The 26233-nt window shown below is 36.4% G+C and overlaps 1 protein-coding gene across 10 annotated transcripts in view; it reads left to right on the top strand.

Annotated features, from left to right (window-relative positions):
- The window catches only part of LOC140770842 (light-mediated development protein DET1), a 59699-nt gene that overhangs the window by 8865 nt on the left and 24601 nt on the right, over positions 1–26233 (top strand). For 6 of the 10 annotated variants that reach the window (XR_012106066.1, XR_012106067.1, XM_073112140.1 and 3 more), the window contains 5 exons: positions 8590–8763; positions 22059–22127; positions 22339–22395; positions 22493–22573; positions 22660–22824. Coding sequence is in view for 8 of the 10 variants with exons in the window: in XM_073112140.1 (XP_072968241.1) it covers positions 8590–8763; positions 22059–22127; positions 22339–22395; positions 22493–22573; positions 22660–22824 (546 nt within the window). In the remaining 2 variants the exon portion in view is untranslated. The remainder of the gene's footprint in view (positions 1–8589; positions 8764–22058; positions 22128–22338; positions 22396–22492; positions 22574–22659; positions 22825–26233) is intronic. The other 4 variants (XM_073112141.1, XM_073112137.1, XM_073112139.1 and 1 more) reach the window with 4 other exon arrangements.

Raw genomic sequence — 26233 nt, 5'->3', positions numbered from 1 at the left:
GGTAGAGAGGTTTCGAAACTGGAAACTGGAAAGAAGTAAAGAAAAAAAAAAGAAAAAAATTTAGGGTTTTATTTTCATAAATTTTAAATTATTTTATATTTTATTTTAATTTTTGTTTATGTTTTTTAGTTACAAAGTTAAAATATCAATGGCTTTAAAAGAGAAGTCATATGATACCGATATTAGGTGGCAATATTGTAGCACTATTGGGTCGGTGATGCAAATCTAGTATAAATGCAATGTTTTGGAGAACAATCGACTCAAATAAGTAACTAAAGTAAAATATAGTAAGCAATAACTGATAAGAAGTTAATTGATTAAACGGATCACTACTAGATGGAAGGAGAGAAAACCATTCAGATAAGGCAGTAGCTTCCTCAACTCTCAAATATGTACGTTGATAGTAGAAAGGCCTAAAATATGGTGTAAGGAAAGACTTTAGATTTTAGGTTTACTAATAAATGGAATAGTAGTGCTTTTACTTTGAAATCAAGTCCTCTTCACGTCCGGGCATCCAAAGATTCTCTTTCACTACTGGAATCTTTTGGACAGTAGCAGTAACCAACGAAAAAGTAGAGATTAAAGAAAGAGAGAGGATTAGAAGGGAAGTAGAAGAGATTAGAGAAGAATCTTAAGATATAGTAGGAGAAAGGGAGAGAAAGAAAGAAAGAGAGAGAGAGAAGAAGAAGACCACAGGGGAGAAAGTGAGAGATCTCAAATAAATCTTATTCCAACTTGTCCTTCTTTCTCATGCAATAACCCTTAAATAGGTTAACAACTTTGATTCTAACTGATTCTAATCGAAACTTATTTCCTAATAGGACTCTAATTGATCATCTTACGTAAATTGACTAACCCAATTTATGTAATAAATCAATGTGGACATCCCCTACATATAAGCTTATCATAACTATCAATTGAGATTCTAATAGGATTCTAATTGATTAAGCCTTACCTAAATTGAGTAACCCAATTTAGGTAATAACTCAATACGGACATCCCCCGCATATAGGCTACCATATCTATCAATTGACTAATTCAATTAATTATTTGAATTAAAAATCAACAATTAGACCAAAATTGGACTTAAGCAAATTTATTTTGGTCAAATTGAAGATGATGCCCACATCAATTTAATAGGACTCTAATTGATCATCTTACGTAAATTGACTAACCCAATTTAGGTAATAAATCAATGTGGACATCCCCCACATATAAGTTTACCATAACTATCAATTGAGATTCTAATAGGAATTCATTTCCTAATAGGATCCTAATTGATTAAGCCTTACTTAAATTGAGTAACCCAATTTAGGTAATAACTCAATACGGACATCCCCCGTATATAGGTTACCATATCTATCAATTGACTAATTCAATTGATTATTTGAATTAAAAATCAACAATTAGACCAAAATTGGACTTAAAGCAATTTTATTTTGGTCAAATTGAAGATGATGCCCACATCAATTCCCTGTGGGTTGGAAAAATCTCGACTCTGACGACATAGCCTCCATATACTCCTGGTGTAGATCTTTTTGTAATCTCCTTAATTCATCTTCTGTAATTCAGCTAGTGTCAGAACTGTAGCGATCTTTCCATCGAACCAAACATTGTCGGTGTGTACCCGATCGTGTTTTGGTCTTACGAACATCAAGTATATCATCAATCTGGTCAGTGGATGTCTCAAAAGGTAGTGAGCTAACATCTGTTGGTTGCATTGGGCCTCCATGATATGTGAACAAATCGACAACACTGAAGATCGGTGAAGTAGACATCTCAGGTGGAAGTTTTAACAAATAAGCATTACTTTCCAACTTGGCAAAATCTTTCTCCCTGTGGTGTTGGTTTGCTACTTCCTTATATTTATTTGTAAATACCTACAGCTTTTTAAGAATCTCTTGGTGCACTTGGTGAATTATTTGAACAAAGGTTTCAACATCAGCACTATTTCTTCCATTATATGGTATTGGGGTTCTATCAAGGTAGTGGAAAATAGGATGGTCATATATACTCTCAAAGGGTGATTTTTTAGTGGATCTAGTAATGGAACTATTGTAAGCAAATTCAGCTTGAGAAATAATTATATCCCACTGAGAGAGTTTCTCTCCAACTAAACACCTCAATAGATTACCCAATGATCGATTAACTACTTCAGTTTGACCATTTGTTTGAAAATGATATGCACTACTATATTGTAATTTAATGCCCAGTTTAGACCATAAAGTTCTCCAGAAATGACTAAAAAATTTTGTATTCCTATTTGAAGTAAATGATTTTTAAAAACCATGCATACGAACTACTTCTTTGAAAAACAAATGTGCTATATGAGATGCATCATATGATTTTTGACATGCAATGAAATATGCCATTTTAGTGAATCTGTCAACAACTACAAGAACTGAATCAATTTTACTCATTAAAGCATATACTAAGGGTGATTCAGTCATGTCATGCTGGAATTTATTTTTTTCAAGAATTAACATGGTTTTATTGTCAAGACGCACATGATTTTTTGTCTCTTGTTTTCTAGGATATGGTGCATCCCTTTGTGGATGTGAAGTTACTTGTACATTGTCCTTAATAAAAGTGTATGTATTTTTCTTCTCATTATGCATTATCTTCCTATCATATTGCCAAGGTCGACCTAACAAGACATGACATATATCCATAGGTACTACGTCACACCAAACTTTATCCTTATATGATTTACCAATTGAAAATTTAATTAGGCATCTAGTTGTAACAGGAACTTCACCCCTACCTTTAAACCAAGCAATCTTATAAGGTTTTTGCAACTTATCAGTTTTCAGATTAAGCTTATCGATCATTTCTTGAGCAACAAAATTATCTGTGCTTCCACTGTCTATGATGACTGAACATAATTTTCCATTCGATGTGCAAGTAGTGCGAAAGAGACTTCGCCTAAGCCACATATTCTCATGTGGAGCCCTTGGTGTTAGCATTACACGATGTTTAACCCTCAGTATAACCAATTGCTTCATTTTTAGAGATGTCATCTTCTAATTCGTTCTCATGTTCATTTTGACCGTCATCATCAGTTAACTCATCTTCTTCTTGCTCAATTAAATTAGATTGATGTGTAAACTTTCTTAGAGGACAATCAGAAGAACGATGACCAGGTTGCTTACATTTGAAACAAGTTAAGGGTGTAGGTCCTAATATACCTTTACTCTTAGCAAGTACATCAGAATTAGACTAAGGAAAGACTGTTTGTGTTGATTTTGGTTCCTTCTCGACAACTTGCATCCTAGTTGTGTCTTTATTTGAATCAATTTTACGAAACCCTTGTCTTCTAAGTTTAGCTTTAGCCTTTGTGGCTTTGCTATAGGCTATGTCAAGGCGCAATGCATCACACATGGTTAATTCATCTTGGATTTGAGGTCACAACCCATCAGTGTAATGGGCAACCTTTTGCTCTTCACTTTCTTGTAGTTCATTTCGTGTAAGTAAAGAATAAAATTCTTCAGTGTATTCTTGTACAGTTTTGGATCCTTATCGCAAATTTTGAAGTTTTTGGAAAATTGTTTGTGTATAATCAATAGGTAAAAACTTCCCCTTAAACTTTTTTTTCATATGGGTCCAAGAATTGATTTTATCTTTTCCTTTTCTAATTCGATCATTTTGGATTTGTTTCCACCAAATTACGCATGACCTTTCAATTTGAGGCCAACAAATTTTACTTTTTTTGTCTTCTGGGATTTCTTTCCATTCAAAAAATTGGTCTATATGGTCGATCCAATCCAAAAATTCATCAGGTAATAATCGCTCTTTAAATTTGCTAACATCAATCTTAATTCCCTGATCCCACCTATCAACAGACCTATGTCTCATGTGATGTGCAAAATTATTCCTATCATCATCACTCCCTATATCTTGGACAGAAGTGTTGCCTTGTCTAGATACTCTAGGAATATTCTCTAGTTGTGGATTGACTTGGATGTTACCTAAGTGTTGTAAAATTTGATCCATTCTTTGTTGTAGTTGTAGAATTTGATGTTGTAGTTGGGTGACATCTTCTCTAATATTAGTTGTGTTAAAATTTGCATTTGAGATGATTCCAAAATAAGCTATACAGATAAAGAACCCTTTTTTTTTAAAAAAAAAGATGCTGAACTATATCTATATGCAAGCAAACCCAAGAAAAAGAAAACTTGCTCTGATACCAATTGATGCAAATCTAGTATGAATGCAATGTTTTGGAGAACAATTGACTCAAACAAGTAACTAAAGTAAAATATAGTAAGCAATAACTAATAAGAAGTTAATTGATTAAAAGGATTACTACTAGATGGAAGGAGAGAAAACCACTCAGATAAGGCAGTAGCTTCCTCAACTCTCAAATAGGTACGTTGATCGTAGAAAGGCCTAAAATATGGTATAAGGAAAGACTTTAGAGTTTAGGTTTACTAATAAATGGAATAGTAGTGCTTTTACTTTGAAACCAAGTCCTTTTCACGTCCGGGCACCCAAAGATTCTCTTTCACTACTGGAATCTTCTGGACAGCAGCAGTAACCAATGAAAGAGTAGAGATTGAAAAAGAAGAGAGGTTTAGAGAGGAGGTAGAAGAGATTAGAGAATAATCTTAAGATATAGTAGGAGAAAGGGGGAGAAAGAGAGAGAGAGAAGAAGATCATAGGAGAGAAAATGAGAGATTTCAAATAATTCTTATTCCAACTTGTCCTTGTTTCTCATGCAATAACCCTTAAATGGGTTAACAATTTTGATTCTAGTTGATTCTAATAGAAACTTATTTCCTAATAGGACTAATTGATCATTTTACGTAAATTGAGTAACCCAATTTAGGTAATAAATCAATGTGGACATCCCCTACATATAAGCTTATCATAGCTATCAATTGAGATTCTAATAGGAATTCATTTCCTAATAAGATTCTAATTGATTAAGCCTTACCTAAATTGAGTAACCCAATTTAGGTAATAATTCAATACGGACATCCCCCGCATATAGGCTACCATATCTATTGATTGACTAATTCAATTAATTATTTGAATTAAAAATCAATAATTAGACCAAAATTGGACTTAAGCAAATTTATTTTGGTCAAATTGAAGATGATGCCCATATCAGTAAGATAAAAGACGTGTTAAATGCAACTGGTGTGGAAAGAAAATGAGTGGTGGTGTCAGCCGTTTGAAAGAACATTTAGCTGGAAGGCAAGAAAATATAGCAGCTTGCATTTAAGTATCGTTAGAAGTTAGAAAGTAGATGTTAGCTCATTTAATTGACAAAAAGAAGGGCAAACAATCTATATAATAGAGAGAGTCAATGGTTTGTGAAGAATTGATGCATAATCCTGTGCACATTGATAATGATAGTAGTGAACAGAGTAGGGTAGATGAGGAGAGATAGATGAGGAGGGCAATGAAAGAGCAAAAATATGCAGAGAGGAGAGGAAGAGATGAGAAGAAGCACTGGTGGTAACTTTCAGAGATCTAGATAAGTTAATATATAGGGAGAGAGAATATGGGGGTAGCAGTTCTACTTCTAGGACTCTTGGTGTTATAGTAGAGTTTGAAAATATTAGATCAATGGATAAATATCTTAAAAAAAAAGGGGTCGTACACAGACTTCCATTAAGACAACTCAAAAAAATTAAAAATGTAAAGAAATATATTAGTAGGGCTATCTCTAAATTTTTCTTTAACAATCATATTCTTTTCAATGTAGCTGATAGTTTTTATTATCATACTATGGTGGATGTTATATAATTAGCAGGGCTTGGTGTTCCATCTTCTAGGTCAAATAATATTGCTACTAAATATCTTAATTCAGAGGTAGATGAGCTTTATACTTATATTGAGATATTTAAATAATACTGAGATAAATTTGGTTGTACACTAATGTGATGGGTGGAGTACACAAAATAGAAGAAATATAATTAATTTCTTAGTGTACTTGGGCATGGGGACAATATTGTGAAGTCTGTGGATGCTACTGCTCGTTTTAAAAATACAGATTATATTTGTCAGTTGATGGATGAGGTGGTACAAGAAATCAGGGAAAAAAAATAGTCCAAGTAGTTACTGATAATATGGCCAATTATAAAGCTGTTGAAAATTTTCTTATGATAAAAATATCTCATTTATATTAGACGCCATGTGCTGTAAATTGTATTGATCTAATGTTAGATGATATTGCAAACGAGCCTGAAATTGACATAGTCATACATGAAGGTCAGAGGTTGATAAATTTTATATATAACCTCAGTTATGTTTTTAATTTATTTAGGCAGATAATTGATGGTAAGGAAATCATCAGACTCAGCGTCATTAGATTTGCCACTCATTTTTTAACCTTGGAGAGTATCATACGTAACAAGGATAATATTATGATGTTTACATCATAGGAGCGGTTTATAAAAATTAAGAATATGAAACCTAAAGATAAATTTTTAGGTGAAATTTTAAAAAATATGGCTCTTGGAAATGCATTTTGGGATGATATTATAATTGCCATTGTAGTATTTGAGCCTTTTGTCAAAGTATTATGACTTGTAGTTAGTAATGACAAGTTTGAGATGAGTTTTTTATATGAGGCAATGAACATAGCAAAAAAATCAATAAAAAAAAATATGGGCCAAAGTTATAAGAAGTGGCAGAAGATGATTGATTCTAATGGAACAGACGACTACATAGAGATATACGCTGTTGATAGGCATGCTTTTAAGTTTTAATTTTTAATTTACTAATTTACTTTTACTTATGAATATTTAAAAATTTGAGTGCTTACAAATTTTAAATTTCTACAAAGTATTTTCTTGATTTAAGATTTTAATTCTCTATGAATGTCAATAATGATAGTAAAGTCTTGTTGGGATTTAGGAATGTAATCAGCGACAGAAATGGCTTTGTTATACCTCACTCCCATCTTCAATGGCTTGAGCCCGATTTTCATAAACAAGTCCTTTGCAATAAAGAAGTGAGTTATGATTCAATTAAATAATTTATTATTATTTGTTTTAAGTTTTAACTTTCAATATAATCAGTATGCAATAATATATTTCTAATTTTAGATGGAGAGATATAGATTGAGAGCTAGGCAATTTAGCTATATCTCATAACACTTCAGCTGAATGGTGATCTATCTATGGATAGGAGGCACCAAATTTGATGCCAATAGCAAAGAAGATTTTAAATCAATCTGTGTCTTCATCACAGTGTGAAAGAAATTGGACTACTTTCTCCTTAAACTATACAAAAACACGCAATCGATTGATAATGGAAAGATTGAAAAAGTTAGTTTTTTGTCATTATAATATGAGATTAAGGGAGAGAAATTTAAGAAGAAAGGCAAAAAATGAACAACTAATTGATTTAAATCATGTTTTTGATAAAGAGCCCTTAATTCCATGGATCAGAGAAATAGAGGACATATTATTAAATGACAGAGATAACCCATGGTTAGATGAGATATTAGAGGAGACCACGACGAGGGCAGAGGCTGGTACGTGTATTTCTGTAGCGAGAGATAGCATACCTACCAGTGTTAATCATAATTCTGATGATACACCTGGTGGTGAGATTATCCCATCTACATTTGTTGAGGAAAGTCAAGGAGGCATAAGGATTGAAGATAGAGAAACTGAGGATGTATATACATATCAGCGACGTCGTCATGAGAATATTGCTTCCTATGATTATGGTACATCGAATATTTATTGTTTGGAGCCATCACAAGATCCATATGCTAGTTATTATCCTCAGTATTTTCAGACACAAGATCCAAATGCTGGTTATTATCCACCTTAGACGTAAGTCACACAACAAGATCCATACAATATAACTAATATGATGGAATCATTTTTTGGAGCATCAGGTCCCAGGCATCATTATTTACAAACTTATAGTGATTATGACGATGAAGACCATAAAAATTTATGAGAACCAATTCGATATTTATCAAAGTTTTAAAATTTGAGTAAGTTAAACATTTTTTAAGTTTTTAGACTTCATATGTGAGTACTTTTTATTTTATTTTTTTATCATTTTTTCTAAATTATTTTGCATTTTTAAATAATATTTAGAATTTTATATAATTAAAAAATAGTCCGATTCGATATGAACAGCCGATACGGTCGGTGCGGTCGATAAGTATTGTTTTTCTAGACGGCCGATACTGATCCCGATACTGGGAATCTTGGTTTTTTCCACTGTAGTAAATAGATTTTACTGGTTTTCAAATATAGATAAGTTAAATAGATATAATTCATTTTACTCTACTTAATGTCTTTTACTGCTCACAGACAAGTTGATCCTATATTAGACGAAATCGAATTGCGTTATAGTCAAAACTCCTCAAGTCTTTTACCATTATTTGTGGCAATATTTTTAGATTTATGTGTTACACAAGAATTTCTCGCATATTGGTTCCCTGTGTGGTCATAATTCTAACATTTGATTATCTTTAATGATTTGCTATTTGCAACTTGGTTTGCCTAGTTCCCTTATATTGCAATTATAAATTGTTTTACTCTTGTACCCTAATTGAATTGTTATTTGACATGTTTACCCTAAGTAAGATCTTACCCTTATAAATTTGTTCAGTGTATAGCAGCCCAGGATAGAAGTAAGATAGATGGGTTATCAAGCAATGAGTTATCTAATGGCATTCAACAGCCACAGGTTACTCATGGAATTTCCTTTCTTACTGGTATCAAGCAGCGGTTGCTTTCATTTATTTTTCGCAAAACTTGGAATGAGGAAGCAGATCAAACTTTGGTAGGCTATAAAATTTTCTTTTCTCATTTCCTTTGTGAATACAGAAATCTTATGATTTGAACTTATGTTGTTAGATAGAGTGCTGATAGCTGTCTTTACTTTTGACATTATTTCTCTTACACCTTGTGCTAATTTGATCTGCTTTCCCTTTAATATTGATTGTATTGTTTGCATTGATGACATGGTTGGTTATCAAGCACTTAAGCTTATTGTTGAGTACCATATCTATTCCTTAATTGCTGGTTGGCATTCTACTAGAAGATAGTTCTTTTCTTTTCTTCCCTTATTTCACTTTTACGACACTCAGACCTGAAAGGATCAGATCCTGGTGTTCGCCTTTCTCCTGGTATGGCTCTGAGGCTATCGAAGTTGAATCTGAACAAGCCTTGTCTTGGGCCTTGCTTAGATTTGATAATCTAGATATGGCCAAACCTGATCTGGACTTGCTGAGACAGAATCAATAATGGGTATGTCAAAATTACAAGCTGACAAGTTGGTGCCTCTTTATTCATAAACAACTTCTATTGAGCAGCTGGAACATGTTGTGGAACCAGAAAAGTTAGTGATGCTCCCTTTTCCTTTGTTTAAGGATCAGATACATTATTTTAGAAGTTCATATTTAAATGCATGTCAAATAACGCATGCCGAACTGCCACTTTGCACAAGTCAATATCCAGTTTGCTTCTTAATTATTGTTTAACCTGTACACTGCAGGGAAGGATATTTCTGGTCTTAGAGCTGAGCATATAACATATCAACAGGAAATGTAAAATGTTAAGAGGTTATTATGTTGTTTAAATTATCTAAAGAGAATCATTATTAGCAAGGTTTCCAGTTTCGGCTGATCCCAATCCTAGTGAAACTAGTCGGTTGGCTGGTTTCGGCTGGGGTATCAGCCGATGCTTGATCCGTTTTAGACGGGATCGGCCGATCCAGCCCAAAATGGGTGGGAACGGGTCGGATCCGACCTGGGTCCCATTCCCCACCTATCTCTCTTTCTCTCTTGTCTCTCTATATTTTCTCTCTATTTTCTTTCTTTCTCTATTTTCTCTCTCTATTTTCTTTCTTTCTCTTTTTTTTTCTTTTTTCTCTTTTTCACTTTTTTTCTTCTCTCTATCCTTTTCTCTTCTTTCTCACCTCTGCCACCAACGACCAAGTAGATTGATACGAATCAGGTCAGATTGGATCACATTAAAGGGAGATTAGGCTCAATGGATTGAGTCTAATTATCTTATTTGGTTATTTGGTTTAGTTAGTTTTAGTAGGTTAGGATTTATTTAATTAGCTAAATCCAGCTCTGCACAATTTTGAAAAAATATTCACGGAATATTCTACGCATATCCAAATAATATCAAACCAGTACCTCCAAATCTACAACTTTGATATTCATGATCTTTATAGATTCAAAATCTATCTGCAACAAAACAAAAGTTTAATCCGAGAGTTAATCGAAGAAGATAAGGAAGACTGGTTAGTTGGTTTGTTAGGGTTTTAACTTAGTTATTGATTTGTTAGGATTTGCTAGAATTGTTTAATTTAGTTGATGAGTCTCTAGGGTGAGCCTCTATATATATGTGAAGAAAACCCTAATTGGAATATGATGAGGATGATAATGGAATTGGATTCTTGATTTCTTGTCTCCTATCTTCTCTCTAGACTTCTCCCTCCTCTCTCTTCACCATCTTTCCACCTCTACCGTTGGCAAGGTTTCTCCTAACTTCTAATCTCCTTCGTCTGTCGAGTCACTCTTCTTTGAGATCTTGACCATTTCGTTCCCTTCGTCTACTTCCCTTAATCAGTTCCACAATCTACCCTCATCTCCATACCCATCCATAACCTTAACATCCACTCCACCCGTCACCACCACCATTATCCACATTATTCCGTGTTTTCGTCCCTGTTACAGTTCGAATCTGCGAAGGGCGTAAATACGAAAGTTGTAGATTAGGAACTTATGGATCCAACCCAATTGGTTTCGTAATTTTTTGACTATCGGAGAATATTTGACGAATATTTTCCTACGGTTGTGCGGACTGCTTCCTGCAATAAATTCAGATTTTAAGAAATTGTTTCGTAGTCGATCTTTTGGTTCCAGATCCTATCAATTTGGTATTAGAGCTTATCAATTGGTATCAGAGCCCATCAATTTGGTATCGGAGTCTATCAATTGGTATCAGAGTCTATCAATTAGTATCAGAGCCTATCATAGATCTCCGACGACGTTCTCTGACGAAGATCCGACATTCTCTTTTTTTTTTCAGCTTTTAGTTCCTTTCTTATTCCCTATCTTCCTGCATCGAGTAGATTCGACGACTTCTACTGTAGCGTCTACAGCAGTTAGTGCTGCTGCGGTGAAGCAGCAGCACTGGTTGTTAAGAGCTCGAGAGAGAGAGGTGGAAAGGGAGAAAGAGAGATGGGAGAAAGAAGTAAAGAAAAAATGGGAACCTTGTCTATGTGAGTAATTTTTTGATTAAGTTTGAAATTTTGAGAAGGGGAAAGGAGAGAAACTCAAATTCATCAAAGTTTTCAATTTTAAGTAAGTTAATACATTTTTAAGTGTTTATGCTTTCTATGTGACTAATTTTTATTTTTTTATTTTCATCTCCTTTTTTCTTAATTTTAGAAATCTTTTTGCATATTTAAATAATGTTTAGAATTTTACGTAATTAAAAAATTGTTCGATCCGATACGAGTGGCCGATACTAATACAAACCGACTTGGGGTCGATCCGAATCACAGACAGTTTTGCATAGTTGAGGGAGAATATTCTAATACATTTAGTTAGGATTTCTTCTTATTGGATTAGTTATTTATTTTTATTAAAATAAAATTCCTGTAGGTCGCGTTCGAACGCGGAAGGGGTTGCGTTTGAACGCCTTTGCGAACGTCTGCATCAGGTTTGCAAAAACAGAGAACTTAAATGTGCGTTCAAACGTAGTCGGGCGCGTTCGAACACCGCGTCCGAATTCCCTTATGAATGTCTGCATCGCGTTCGCACATACAGAGAATGCCTTTTGTGCGTTCGAACGCGATTGGGTGCATTCGAACGCGATCGAGGGGAATCTTCTAGAATTAGGGTTAATAATTGTATTTTGGCTTGTTGACTAGCCTTTATGAAGGTGTGGGTGGCAGCCAAAATCATTATGCTATTGGATTATTGATTTCTTACCTCCTATCTTCTCTCTATTCTTCCTCTTCACCAACCTACCACCTCTACTGTTGGCAAGGTCTCTCCTAATTTCTAATTTTTCTCGTCTGTCGAGTCCTCCCTCTTACTTGGGATCTCGACCACTTCTTCCCCTTCGTCTTTATCCCTTAAACTATATCGACAATCTACCCCCATCTCCATTATCATCCATAACTCTAATATCCACTCTACCTGTCACCACCACCATCATCCACACTAAAGCGTAATTTCGTCTTAGTTACAGTGCGAATCTGCGAAGGGCGTAAATACAAAAAAGGTAGATTAGGAAGTTACAGATCGATTTCACTTGGTTTCATAATTTTCTAACTATGGGAGAATATTAGGTGAATATTTTCCTTCGGTTGTGCAGACTGCTTCTTACAATAAATTCAGATTTTGAAGGAATCGTTCCGTAACTTTATCATTGGTATCAGAGCCTATCTTTTGGTACCGTAGACTCCATCATATTCGCCAGATATTCTCTTGATATTTGAAAATTATGAAACTGGTTAAAACAGCTCCGTAACTTCTAGATCGAGGTTTTTGATTTTCAGACTTCTTTCAGATTTGGATGATATCGAAGTCTAATCTGGATGACAAATTGATAGTGGTGTTGGTGGCAGGTGTGGATCGGCTTGTAGATGGTAATGGAGATGGCGTCGATGGTGAATGATGATGATGTTGGTTAGGCAGATTGATAGTTCAGAGGAGAAGATAGGGGAGATGTAGGCTTGTCAGAATGGTATCGTCTAGCTTCTAATCTCCCTCGTCAGCCGACAGGAGAGGTGACGACGTTGGTTGGTAAAGCAGGAGGGAGATTGTAGCCTTCGGCTAAGATGAGAGGGAGGAGATAGACAATGGCAAATGCTAATTAATCCTTCATTTATTCAAGCATATCTAAGATACAAGTCATAAGGTCCTACTTATAGAGATTAAATTAAAACAGTCCTAAACAATTTAAGTAAATCAGTCATCCTTATCTATCTCAGTAAATCAGTCTTCTGTTTCGCCGCAGATAGATAGATGCTAAATCTGAGGAAATTCTGAATATGAAAGTTATAGATGAGGAAGCCACTGATTTTCTCCAACTGATTTAATATTATTCGGACGTCTATAGAATATCCTGAGAATATTTTTCTAAAACTACGCAGAGTTGCATTTAGCTAATTAAATACAATTCTAACCTACTAAGACTCTAATCAAACCAAATAAGCAGATAAGATAACTAGACTCAATCCATTGAGCCTCATGTCCCTATGATGTGATCCGATTTGACCCAGATCACATCAATCTACCACGCTTTCTGTCCACCTTGTTCTCGTAGTGTCCAAGGTGGTTTCCAAACCTTTCATATTTGCCGAATCGTTCCCATCAACATTTGAGTCGAGTCCTAGAGCGCAAGACTTGTAGAGGACCGGAGATGCATGAAAAGGATATGCAAGCCGAAATTTCAATGCACGCCTACTCTGGAACCATTGCACTAAAGACGCTTCGAGTAGACGGGCTGGTCAAAAAGCACTATGTGCACATCCTCATTGATTTGGGGAATACGCATAACTTCTTAGATGAGCGCTTGTTGAGGAGGATTGGGTTGGAAGCGGAACCGACTAATGCATTTGATGTAGCAATTAGCAATGAACAAAATTGAAAGCTGATAGTTTGTGTCGCCAAGTGGAAATTCGGGTCTAAGGACACGAATTGATTGTTGATTTGTATCCACTTGCTTTGAGGGGTGCTGATTTTGTCCTAGGTACTTAGTGGTTATAAAGCCTAGGACTGATGACATTTGATTTTCACGATATGTGGATGACATTTCGGAGAAATGGCAAGGTGGTGCGGCTAAATGAAGTGAAAACACAATCTAACCCCACATTGCAACCTATGGTGGGGCTACCATGGCCAAGGGAGTTGGCCTATCTCTTTCAGATGTCTCCAGCAGAAATAGAGCCTCTCTTAAGCTCGGATAAACCCCAAGGAATTATTACAATTATTATTTGAATTCTTTATGTTGTTTGAAGAACCATAAGGAATGCCGCCGTGCAGAATTTAGACCATAAGATAGCCATTGTATCGAAAGCTGAGTCGGCTAATGTGCGTCCCTATCAGTATCCTCATATACAAAAAGAAGAGATAACACAGCTGGTTGCCGAGATGCTTGAACATGGAATCATTCAACCAAGCAATAGTGCTTACTCACCGATTTCGTTTGTGCGCAAGAAAGATGGTTCATGGCGTTTTTGTGTCAATTATTAAGCACTCAATGCCATAATCGTCAGGGACTGATACCCAATAATGATGATAGAGGAGTTGTTGGATGAATTGACAGGAGCTTCTTATTTTAGCAAATTGGACCTTAGAGCTAGATATCACCAAATCCGAGTCCATCCCGAAGATGTGCATAGGACAGCTTTTCGAACTCATGATGGCCATTATGAGTTTCGAGTCATGCCCTTTGGATTGACCAATGCTCCGGCAACATTTCAAAGCTTAATGAATGACATTTAGGCCACTCTTGCACCGGTATGTGTTGGTGTTCTTCGATGATATCTTGGTGTATAGCAAAAGTTTTGAAGATCATTGGAAATATTTACACGAAATGTTAAAGCTATTTGATAAAAACTCTTTGAAAGTCAAGATGTCTAAATATTTGTGGTGTGAGAGAAAGGTGAAATATTTAGGGCATATCATTTCAGCAGAAGGTGTAGCAACCGATCCAAGCAAGGTTAAGAGTATGACCAATTGGCCGATTTCAAGAAATGTCCGCGAGCTGCGTGGTTTCTTGGGTTAACAAGTTACTACCACAGATTTGTTACTGGATATGGTAAAATTGCAGCATCACTTACCGCCCTTTTGAGAAAGGATTCCTTTGTGTGGAGTGACAAGGCGATGACGACTTTTGAAGAATTTTAATTAAAATCTGTTATGATTTTAGCCCCAGTTTTGGCATTGCTAGATTTTCAAATGAAGTTTGTTGTTAAATGTGACGCATCTGGAGTGGGAATAGGCACTGTCCTAATGCAAAGGGGCAAATATATAGCATTCTTGAGTAAAACTTTGATAGATCAAAACAGCTCTCAACCTATGAAAAAGAGATGTTGGCGATTCTTCATGCCATGACAAAGTAGAGGCCCTATTTGGTGGAACGTCACTTCATCATCCGCACTGACTAGAGGAGTTTGCCATATTTTATAAGTCATTGGATAGACACATCGGGACAGCAGCGGTGGGTGACAAAGCTTTTGGGGTATGACTATAAGATATAATACAAAAAGGGAACGGAGAATCGAGGAGTTGAGGAGCGCAAGTGCCATTGACCCATGGATAAGAGGGTTATTGCAGGAGGTTCGAGCTGATCTGGAGCACCATCCTGAGACGGAGGACAAAGACGGTTTATTGCTTGACCATGGGTGTATCTGAGTGCCCACGGATACATCGTTGCGGTCCAAACTGCTGGAACACTTCCACAACACTCCTGAAGTAGGTCATGAGGGCGTGTGAGACATGTCAATGAGCAAAGATGGAGGACCTTGAAGCCGGCTGGACTTCTACAACCCTTGCCGATACTAGATCGTGTTTGGGAGGATATCTTTATGGATTTCATAGAGGGGTTATCACTGGTATGTGGGTATCTAGTTATCTTTGTGGCGGCGGACAAGTTGAGTAAATACGCATATTTTTCAGTTTTGGCGCACCCTTTTTTTGCCAAATCAATAGTCTAATGTTTCATCCAAAATGTCACCAAACTTTATGGAATGCCTCGCTCAATTATTTCGGATCGTGATCGTATATTCATCAACGAGTTTTGGATTGAATACTTCAAGTTGCTGGGCACAAAATTGAACTTGAGCTCGATATATCACCCGCAAACTGATGGGCAAATGGAGGTGATTAATCGGGGAATTGAGCAATACCTTCGGTGTTTCGTCAGTGATCGTCCTAATCATTATTTCTCTATTCTATTACTCACATCCCCTACGCCATCATTTGATCCACGGTCAATATTTTCCCCATAATTTTTGATCTACAAGTCCGATCGACGTGATCTCGGTTGGTTAGATTCCTTACTTCAAGAGGAACAATATGTCCAAGTTACAGATCTATTGGACGATTAGATCTCCCACAAATCTTCAGATTGTTGCAATTTCAAATATGTGCAGAAAGCACCGAAGTTAGATTTAAATTAACACCATGAGAATATTCTATTAAGTATGAGATATTTTTATTTCTAAATTGAATAAATACCCTTATTTAAATTGACTAAAATGCCCTTAAAGGGTGTTATATGCAAATTTTCCTATTCTACAATATGATTGAAATAGAAAAACTTGAAAAAAGTTGGCTTCACACGACATATCATGTTTTGTCACATGATAAAAAAAAGGCTTCATAGAATATTTTAGATTTACTATAATGTATCCATTTCGAATCAATAAATTCTATTTTGAACCTTACATGCCTCATGCCAGTTTGGCACAAGTCAGCACTCACTCATGTTGGTCGATACCGATCGGCATGGCTCAGCAGAGAGGGGTGTGCCATTGGCACACTGCATGCCATGTGTCATGCCACCATTTACATGGCAAGCACCGATTAGTACGACCATTATTGATAATAATAATTTTACTTTTCAGCCATAGGCCTACCATACTAAATATAGACTAACAAAAAACATAAAACTAAGGATCTTAAAATCAGGATTCCGATTAGTTGCTTAGAAAACGACACAACAGTATCATGTATCAGCCACATTAGTATCAAACTAATTTTTACATACGTAAAATTCTTTAAAATATTGTAAAATGTAGGAAAATTCTAAAAATTAAAAAATAATAATTGAGAAAGTTGGATAATATAAATTATTCTATGTGAAGTCAATGGGATTTCCCATCTTTCTCAAAAAAGAAGGGCTGAAAAGTGAAACTTTAAAAGAGAATTCCTTTCCTCTAGGGAGTTTTACAACTCTCTATTCTATTCTCCCTCTCTCTCTCTTTCTCTCTTTCTGGTCAATGGGGTTTCTTACTTAGCTAGCACTCTCAGTCTCATCTCCTATCTCTTACTCTCTCCTTTTCTTTTTCACTTCTCCCTCTTTCAATCTCTCTCTCTCTTATCCCTCTTCCCTTCTCTTTGTCTGTTTTATTTTCTCAATGTTGCTGCAGCAATTGAAGGGTCGTTGCAGCAGAGGAGAACACAGCGATCAAGAGAGAGAGGGAGAGGGAATGATAGACGAAGAGGTACAGTGAGAAAGGAGGGAGGGCATTGTAGAGAGAGATCACCAGAGAGAAGATAGTAATCAGAGAGAGAGGTGGTGAAACACTCAAACCTCCAAATACACATGTAAACCGTGTGGGTATCCACGCGGTGCATCACATAACCTATCAATAATAGGTATTCACGAGGCACATAGCAATATAGGTTCATATTATAAATAAACTCAACAATAAGAGTCCGGATACAAGTTCCACCGGCCACAACAAGCCTTCAAGATACACATCCAAAATACAACTCTAAAGTCCCAAAATACAACATCAATCATAACGCCCTCACAGGGGCTCAACATAACTAATAGATATAGACATAACTAAAATAAAAAGGCAGCTACTTCTCGCCACCTGCACCTACGTCCCCTAGTTTTAAAATTATGCCATCAATAGGTGGTGAGCACGCAGCCCAGCGAGTAGGATCCATACAATCTATAACAATGAAATCACAATTGCATATCCAATGCATGCTTAGTTGCTAGCAATAAGAACACTTGTTTAAATGACTTACCATGAGTTACTAAATCAATACAACCAATAAAGACTATCCGCCACTATCTTAGAATATGCCAACTCCTAATCATATCAGGGTAAGTCCACATAGATATAAAGCTCAATACAATCTTTTATTCATACAAATCTCAATCATAGTGTTCACATGTTATGCATAAGCAATACATGAGTAGTTTAGTCATTTCATGCTCACCAAGGTATTAATCATATTTTATCATAGCTCACCGAGCCATTCATTACACAGGATAGATATTCTCAAGAAAATCATCCATCACATAACCATCCATCATCTTATACATCGAGGGGGGATATATACATATCTAGCGGTAATGCCACTCAAACATGTATGGCGACATTGTATATAATCGGTTGTCTGTGACCATCAAACTAAGGACCCTGGTCGTGAACCCATATCTCACTCTCTTTAAATCATCACCACCCTCAGCGGGAGAATTGGGAGCCATCGGCTCATCAATGGACGCTCTAATCTTGCGTCGTTGAGTATCGCTAAAGATATATCCCCACCTCACAATCATGTTCTTTTATCATCATAGTCTAATTCTGACTATGCAGTATAATTACCTGAATGCCACACAGGCTCATGACCTCAAGTGTAGGCCGCTAATAGTATAGTCATATAAGATACACTACCCTTATCTTCGGACTGAGTGAGTAGGGGTACTGCTTAGTTAGAACCCGACTATTAATGATAGGTGAAAGTGGTGCAGTGTCTATGAGTGTATAAGACATGTCATAGTCATCATGATTATTACCTTCTATATTCACAACAGATATTTATGTAAGAATTTATCATACATGATACATGTAGAGCGTCGTTACATTAATGTATATGCTAACATTCTTATAATATCATGATGGGTAAAACATATCAATAATTGCACATGTCAAGCGTATATCGTAGTACACTTGATGCATGTACTAATACTAATATTCCTACAGTGTCATGGAAGGTATAATAACTGTAACTATATTATTCTAGACTTGTATAAACTCTACTTGCCTGGGGGGTCTCCACAGTACTCTAATTCTCTTTAGTTAGCCGACTCCTTCGGAATCCCAAAATCCTCTTCACGCAATGTCGATCCTATTAATTCACGCAAGTAAAGCCATATGTAAGATTAGTGAATTAATAGAATTAATTATCTTATTAGAGAATTTAGGCATATACATGAGTCAAGGGTCCCCTAGGGTGAGTGCTATATTATCCTAAAATTCACATTATTTAGATAATAATAAATTGTCTTTAGGGGAGTGGTTAGGCTAATAAATCAAGTGGAATAAAGAAATGGGGCTATAGGGTCCAAATGGCCCCAAATGGGCTAGGCTGGGGGTGTTGGGTTAGGCTTGAGCCTAACCCAACAGGCAAGGGGGCTTTGGTGGGCTGCAGTCCAATTGCAGTCCACAAGGTTGCATGAGGTGGGCTGGGGGTTCAACCACAGCCCACCCAAGGCTTGGTTCGTGAGCTGCGGTCTGGACCGCAGCCCACCTCCAAAGGAGGGCCCATGGGCTGTGGTCAGACCGCAGCCCACAAGGGCTTGGAAATGGGTTTAGTGGGTGGGGGTTTTGCTAACTCCCCCACCTAGCAATGGAGGAGACAGAGGAGGGGAAACACGGACCCACGAGGCCGACGGTGTCGGTGGCGCAGCCACGAGATCGAGTAAGGCATGGTGATCGAGAGGGGTAAATAAAAGGGGAAGAAAAAGAAAAGAGGGGAGAGCTCGACGGCGGCGGGGCACGCTCCATAGCCGGCGGCTATGGAGGTCCCTCCTCCCTTGACTAAAGGCCCGAAGCCCATTTAGAGAGTTTCTCTCCTTCAACTGGAGCTCTCAGACCGACGGCTAGACGTGGAATCGTCGGCCGAGGGGGGGGGCTCCGGGTCCGAGGCTTCGTTGGCTCCGGTGTCGGCAATCTGAAAGAAGGTGAGAAGGAGGGATGGTGGGGGGGGGGGGGAGGAGAAAGGAAATAAGGGAGCTTTGGATGGTGGTGTGCACAGCAAGGGTTCTTTTTTTATTTTTTTATTTTTTATTTTGGAAGAGTGGTTGCCTGTAAGAGAGAAGGATAAATGCTTATTGTATTTTTCCATCTAAAAAGTGGTCTTTACTCTTTAATCTATGGACCAAGGATAGCAAGTTGATTTCGAGTTAGAACAACCAAAACAAATCGAGATCGGCTAATACCACTTCAAACCCAACAAACTGACTGGTTTCGAGCCAGTTTTGGGCATATTGACCAAAATTGCAAATATGAGTTATTTAAAGATTCACGTTGGATCTATTTTGGGTTTGACCTAGAGGACATCATTTTTGGTTTGACCTAGAGAATATTAGTAATTGATATCCGTAGTTGTTTTGTTTTCAAGTTTTTAGCTTTTACTCTCTCTTTCTCTCTTCCTCTCATACTCTCTTTCCGGCCCTCATATTTCACCGAGCTCATCTAGTGCCGATTTGCCTAGCTCCTAGGTTCCTCCACACTCTGGTGAATTATATTATCTCTTTTATCTTTTTTCTATTTCTCCTTTCTCTCTCTTTTACTCTTTTTCTCACTTCTACAACAATAATTTAACGAGCATAAAGATTGAAATTCATCATAGTTTCTAGTGAGTATCTTTTTTAGTTTTAAGCTTTATATGTGAGTAATTTTTATTTTTATAAATTTTTATCTCTTCTTGATGTGGGCATCATCTTCAATTTGACCAAAATAAAGTTGCTTGAGTCCAATTTTAGTCTAATTGAGCTAATTAGGCTCAACTTATTTTCACATTTAATTTGTTGAGTTGATTTTTAATTCAAATGATCAATTGAATTAGTCAATTGATAGATATGGTAAGCCTATATGTGGAGGACGTTTGCATTAAGTTATTACCTAAATTGGGTTAGTCAATTTAGGTAAGACCTAATCAATTAGGGTCCTATTAGGAAATGAATTTCCATTAGAATCTCAATTGATAGTTCTGGTAAGCTTATACATAGGGATGTCCACATTAATTTATTACTTAAATTGGATTAGTAAATTTAGATAAGATGATTAATTAAAGTCCTATTAGGAAATAAGTTTTTATTAGAATTAGCTAGAATCAAAGTTGTTAATTTATTTAAGGGTTATTGCATGAGAAATAAAGAAAAGATTGAATAAGAATTATTTAAAATCTCTCATTTTCTCTCCTATGGTCTTCTTCTTGTTCTTCTCTCTTTCTCTCTCTCTCTCCCCTATTTTATCTTAAGATTCTTTTCTAATCTCTTTTACTTCCTCTCTAAACCTCTCTCATTCTTCAATCTCTATTTTTCATTGGTTACTGTTGCTGTCTAGAAGATTCCAGTAGTGAAAGAGAATTTTTGGGTGTCTGGATGTGAAGAGGAAGACTTGGTTTCAAAGTAAAAGCATTACTATTTTATTTATTAGTAAACCTAACTCTAAAGTCTTTCCTTACATCATATTTTAAGCTTTTCTACTGTCAACATTTTTTTTTAAGAATTGAGGAAGTTACTGTCTTATCTGAGTGGTTTTCCCTCCTTCCATCTAATAGTGATCCTTTTAATCGATTAACTTATTGTCAATTTTTACTTACTATATTTTATTTTAGTTACTTGTTTGGGTCGATTGTTCTCTAAAATATTGCATTCATACTAGATTTGTATCACTTCTTCTAAATCTTTAGAGATCTTCCTGTATTTCAAATAATTTTTAGAATTTTACAAATTTTAAAAAATAGTCCAATACCCTATCAGTCGATACTGTGACTTATCGAATGTTGTTTACTATTTTTTAGTTTATTTACTAGTTTGGTCATTTTGTCTTCTGAATCATTGCATTCATACTAGGTTTGCATCAAACCCTAGTTTATTACATATCCCGTGTTCATGTTAACTACCAATAAACTACTGAGTTTAGAGAACCACAGGGCATAGGCTGCGGAGAAATTACTTTAAAGATTGATCTCATTAAGTTATCATTTGATGAAGTAAAGTAGGAAAGGTGAGATTCAGTGTTCATGCTAACTACCAATAAACTTGTGAGTATAGAGAACCACAGGGCATAGGCTGCGGAGAAATTACTTTAAAGATTGATCTCATTAAGTTATCATTTGATGAGGTATAGTAGGAAAAGGTGAGATTCATTATTTTAGAAGTAAGATATGTATCACAAGTCATCTGAACTATCATCTCCATTTGAGGAACTTGACTTAGAATTCTTGTGCAATTTGAACATTGACGAGCATTTTCCTTTTGGTGGTGCTGCATTGTTTCATTTCTTCCTTTTATTAAGATAATATTTTAGACAATTGTAGTAAACTTAACGAAATGACTTTTTTCTTTCAGAGGGTTCAACATCTAAAGAAGAAGTTCTACTTTCACTTTCAAGATTATATCGACTTAATCATATTGAAGGTAGGTGTCAACATTGTTTATAATCCTTTCTGTTTTCAAACCTTATGATTTGTTAGAAGTATTACTGAAGCACTGCTGAAGTTCTTTTTTAAGTCCCCTCGTCAGTGTTCTTATATCTTAATTGCAGGAATGCTTCTTCCATGCCTTTATTATGTTCTGCATTGATTTAAATTTTATTGAAAGTGGAACTCATGACATATTAACGGAACAGGTCCAGTTCTTGGATCGTCACCACCTTTTACTCAAGTTTGGCAGTGTGGATGGAGGGGTAAGTACCATTAATTTCTGTATGTGATTAATATTTTGTGCTATTAAGTTTTATTATGGTCTCAGTCGTCTTGTTATGCTTTCCTTTAAAATATTAGGTTTCTCGAGTTAGTGATCAAAATCTGGCATTCTTTGCTGTTTACAACATGGAAACAACTGAAATTATTTCATTTTATCAGGTAATTGTTTTTATCTTATGCGGTCATTGGTTCAATGTTCTGGTAACATTTTCTGTTTAATATATGTCAATCTAACTCTTCTGCAGAACTCTTCAGAGGAACTTTACTCCTTATTTGAGTACTACTACGACCATTTTCATGCAAATTCAAGAAGCTCATTGCATGAAAATTTCATATCTTCTCACTCCAATAACATCCACGCTCTTGATCAACTTTGGAATATTAAAACTAAAGCAAGCAGCTTCTCACAGGTGAGTCTCAGAAAGAAAAACAAATGAAGGAAAAAAAAAATGTGGAAGTTACTCTATTCCTGTCATAATTAGTAAATGCCTAGAACTAAAAACAGTAAAAAGATTATAACAATATCCAATCTTAGGTTGGTTCTTGAATTGATTGGCTTTCCATGAGATAAAATTGTGAGTGCTAAACTGCTTGTTTATTTTCATTTTTCAACATTTTTTATTATCTTTGACCTATGCAAATTTGAAATATTAGCAGAATTTTTTTTTATATGATTCCCTAACACAAGTTAGATCTGTAAATACCTAGGATTAATTCCTAGAACTGGATTGAGTTTTTACTTCCATAACTAAGAGTCCATTGTTTTCCCTATGGATTTTAATTTATTAAATCAGTGAAGGCATATAAAAGCATCAACATGAGTTCTGACTAAAATCCATAATTTAAAAAGCCTTCTGATAACCTATTGTCAAGCAGATTTTCTCTATATCATTCTTCAGCCTGTCCTAGGTGCTCTTTGATTATAAGAATGCACAATTTTATGATTGACAAAAATAGTCATTCCTGCATTGAAAACAAATAAGTGATTATCCGATCAGTCTCATAATCTTCTAAGTATACACAATTTATTCTTCTGTGTATTTTCACACCAATAGTCATCAAAGTTAAACATGCATCTTAGACCAAATAAAATTATATGATTACCATAACAAATATATTTGGTCAACTTCAATTAGGGGAACTTTCCTTTATAGTAATATTTATCATTTACATATATTTGAAATTAGACTGGAAGACATGAAGAATAGTGATGTAAGATGTCTTCTTCTAGATTGCCTCCCACCTACCAAGCTATCATATCATGCCATGTGAGCTTCTCAATCTGTGCTTTGCATCAAGTTTTTGGGCTTATAAAAGGATTAGGCAGAATGTAACTCTAAGTAATTAGTTAAGGATTTTAGACTACTTTGGTGCACTTTTAAGTAGAACAATGTAAGGAACCTCAAAGAAAAGTATGTATCTTTATTATGTATTTTTCCTTTTTCCTTTGCAATATGCATTAACAAAATAATAGATTTTAGTGCCATGTGGTGCTGAGCATGAGCATGCCTACAGTGCCAGCAGGCCGTTGGCACTAGGTGCATGTCGAAAGTAGATCCTTGACCAAAACAGCTATCTGCCATCATTCTCAATTGACTTGTGCAGCTCACTTTGTAGAAAATTATATGATGGACTCTGATACCACTTTGATAGGCTCTGATACCAAATTGATAGGCTCTGATACCAAATTGATAAGCTTTGATACCAATTGATGAGCTCTGGAACCCAAGATAGGCTACGCTAATATTCCTTTAAGATCTGAATGTATTACAGGAATCAGTCCGCGCAACCGTGAAAAAATATTTGTCAGATATTCTCCGGTAGTCAGAAAATTACGAAACCAATTGGGTTGGATCCATAATTTTCTGATCCACAACTTTCATATTTACGCCCTTCACAGATTCGAACTGTAGCAGGGATGAAAACACGGAATAACATGGGTGATGGTGGTGGTGACGGGTGAAATGGATGTTAAGGTTATGGATGGGTATGGAGATGAGGGTGGATTGTGGAAGTGATTAAGGAAAATAGACAAAGGGAACGAAGTGGTCGAGATCCCAAAACAGAGGTGACTCGACAGTCGAGGGAGATTAGAAATTAGGAGAAACCTTACCAAAGGTATAGGTGGAAGGATGATGAAGATGGAGAGAGGAGTCTAGAGAGAAGATAGAAGGCAAGAAATCAAGAATTCAATAGCATAATAAAGTTGGCTACTATCCACATATTTATAGAGGTTAGCCAATAAGTTCTAAAACAATATAAAACCCTAATTCTAGAGAATTCCCGTCGATCGCGTTTGAACGTGCTTGATCGCGTTCGAACGCACTTAAAAAGCTCCATCTTTGAATGTGTGAACACGATACAAGCTTTCGAACACGAGCGTTCGAACTCGCCCGACAGCGTTCAAACGCACAATATGCGTTCTCTGTATTTGCGAACCTGACGCAGGCGTTCGAACGCGACCCTTCTTGCATTCGACTCGCGTTCGAACGCAACCCACAGGAATTTTATTTTAATGAAAATAAACACCTAATGCAATAAGAAAAGATTCTAACTAAGTGTATCAGCCCACCACGCTTCCCTCACCTTGCCCTCAAGGTGAAAAGTCGAGGAAATGCTCCAAGATATCAGTCTCCAACTCTCATGTCGCCTCATCAGATGGCTTGCCAAACCACTCAACTAGAATCCCCATCTCCAATCTGGTACCATGTCGTCGTTGGCGTTTAGCAAGTACTCGAACTAGCTCTACGATCTCTATCTCCTCCAATGGCTTCGGTAGAACCGATCCAACAATCTCATGATCTCCAATGCGCTCTCTCAACAATGAAACATAAATGACAGGATGCACTCTTGACTCCTCCGGCAGCTTCAAACGATGTGCTAACTTTTGGTTACGTATCGGACGCAAGGTCACCTGTTGATACGGTTGCACCCTCACAAACACCTAACTGTCAATGTCGAACAACTACTCCCTATGGCTGTGATCATAAACTTGCTTCATGCGGTTTTGAGCAAGTTTAAATTGAGCACGCAGCCTCCTCAATGTGGCGTCTCTATCCATCAATGCTAAGTCCACCTCCATCCTATCTGTCGATGCCATTGGATCATAAGTGTGTAACGTTGGAGCCGTACATCCATACATCACCTCAAATGGAGTCATGCCAATGCTGCAATGGTAGGCGGTGTTATAAGACCACTCCGCCCACGGTAAGAACTCCAACCATCATCTCGGCATCTTTCCAACAAAGTATCTCGATTACTGCTTAATACCTTGATTAACCACCTTGGTTTGGCCATCCGTCTGTGGATGGTAGGCCGAACTGAAGTTTAATCGAGTCCCTTACAATCTGAAAAACTCAGTCCAAAAGTCACTCATAAATACACAATTACGATCCGAGACAATCATGCGTGGCATGCCATGTAATCGAGCAATATCTCTAACAAAAATTTCAGCCATCGACTTGGCTAAAAATTGATGTGACAATGCCGAAAAGTATGCATACTTGCTCAATCTGTCAACCACCACAAAGATAACAGAATAACTACGTACCAGCGAAAGATCCTCTATGAAGTCCATAGAATTGTCCTTCCTAAACACGATCCGATATAGGTAAAGGCTATAGTAATCCGGCCGGTTTCAATGTGGTTGCTTTAGCTCTTTGACAGACTTCGCAAGCACGGACAAAACTCCTCACATCTCGCATCAATTCTGGTCACGTGCACTCTGAGATATCCTTCTATAAGTTCTCAATACACCCTCATGGCCAGCCTTTGGAGTGTGGTGGAAGTGTTCCAACAATTTCTGCCGCAATCCATCAT

The sequence above is a fragment of the Typha angustifolia genome, chromosome 11 (genome assembly GCF_048772165.1).
Source record: "Typha angustifolia cultivar Huaian chromosome 11, ASM4877216v1, whole genome shotgun sequence".
Lineage (NCBI taxonomy): Eukaryota > Viridiplantae > Streptophyta > Magnoliopsida > Poales > Typhaceae > Typha > Typha angustifolia.
Note: the sequence above shows the minus strand (reverse complement) of the source record. Positions and strands in the feature narration are given on the sequence as shown.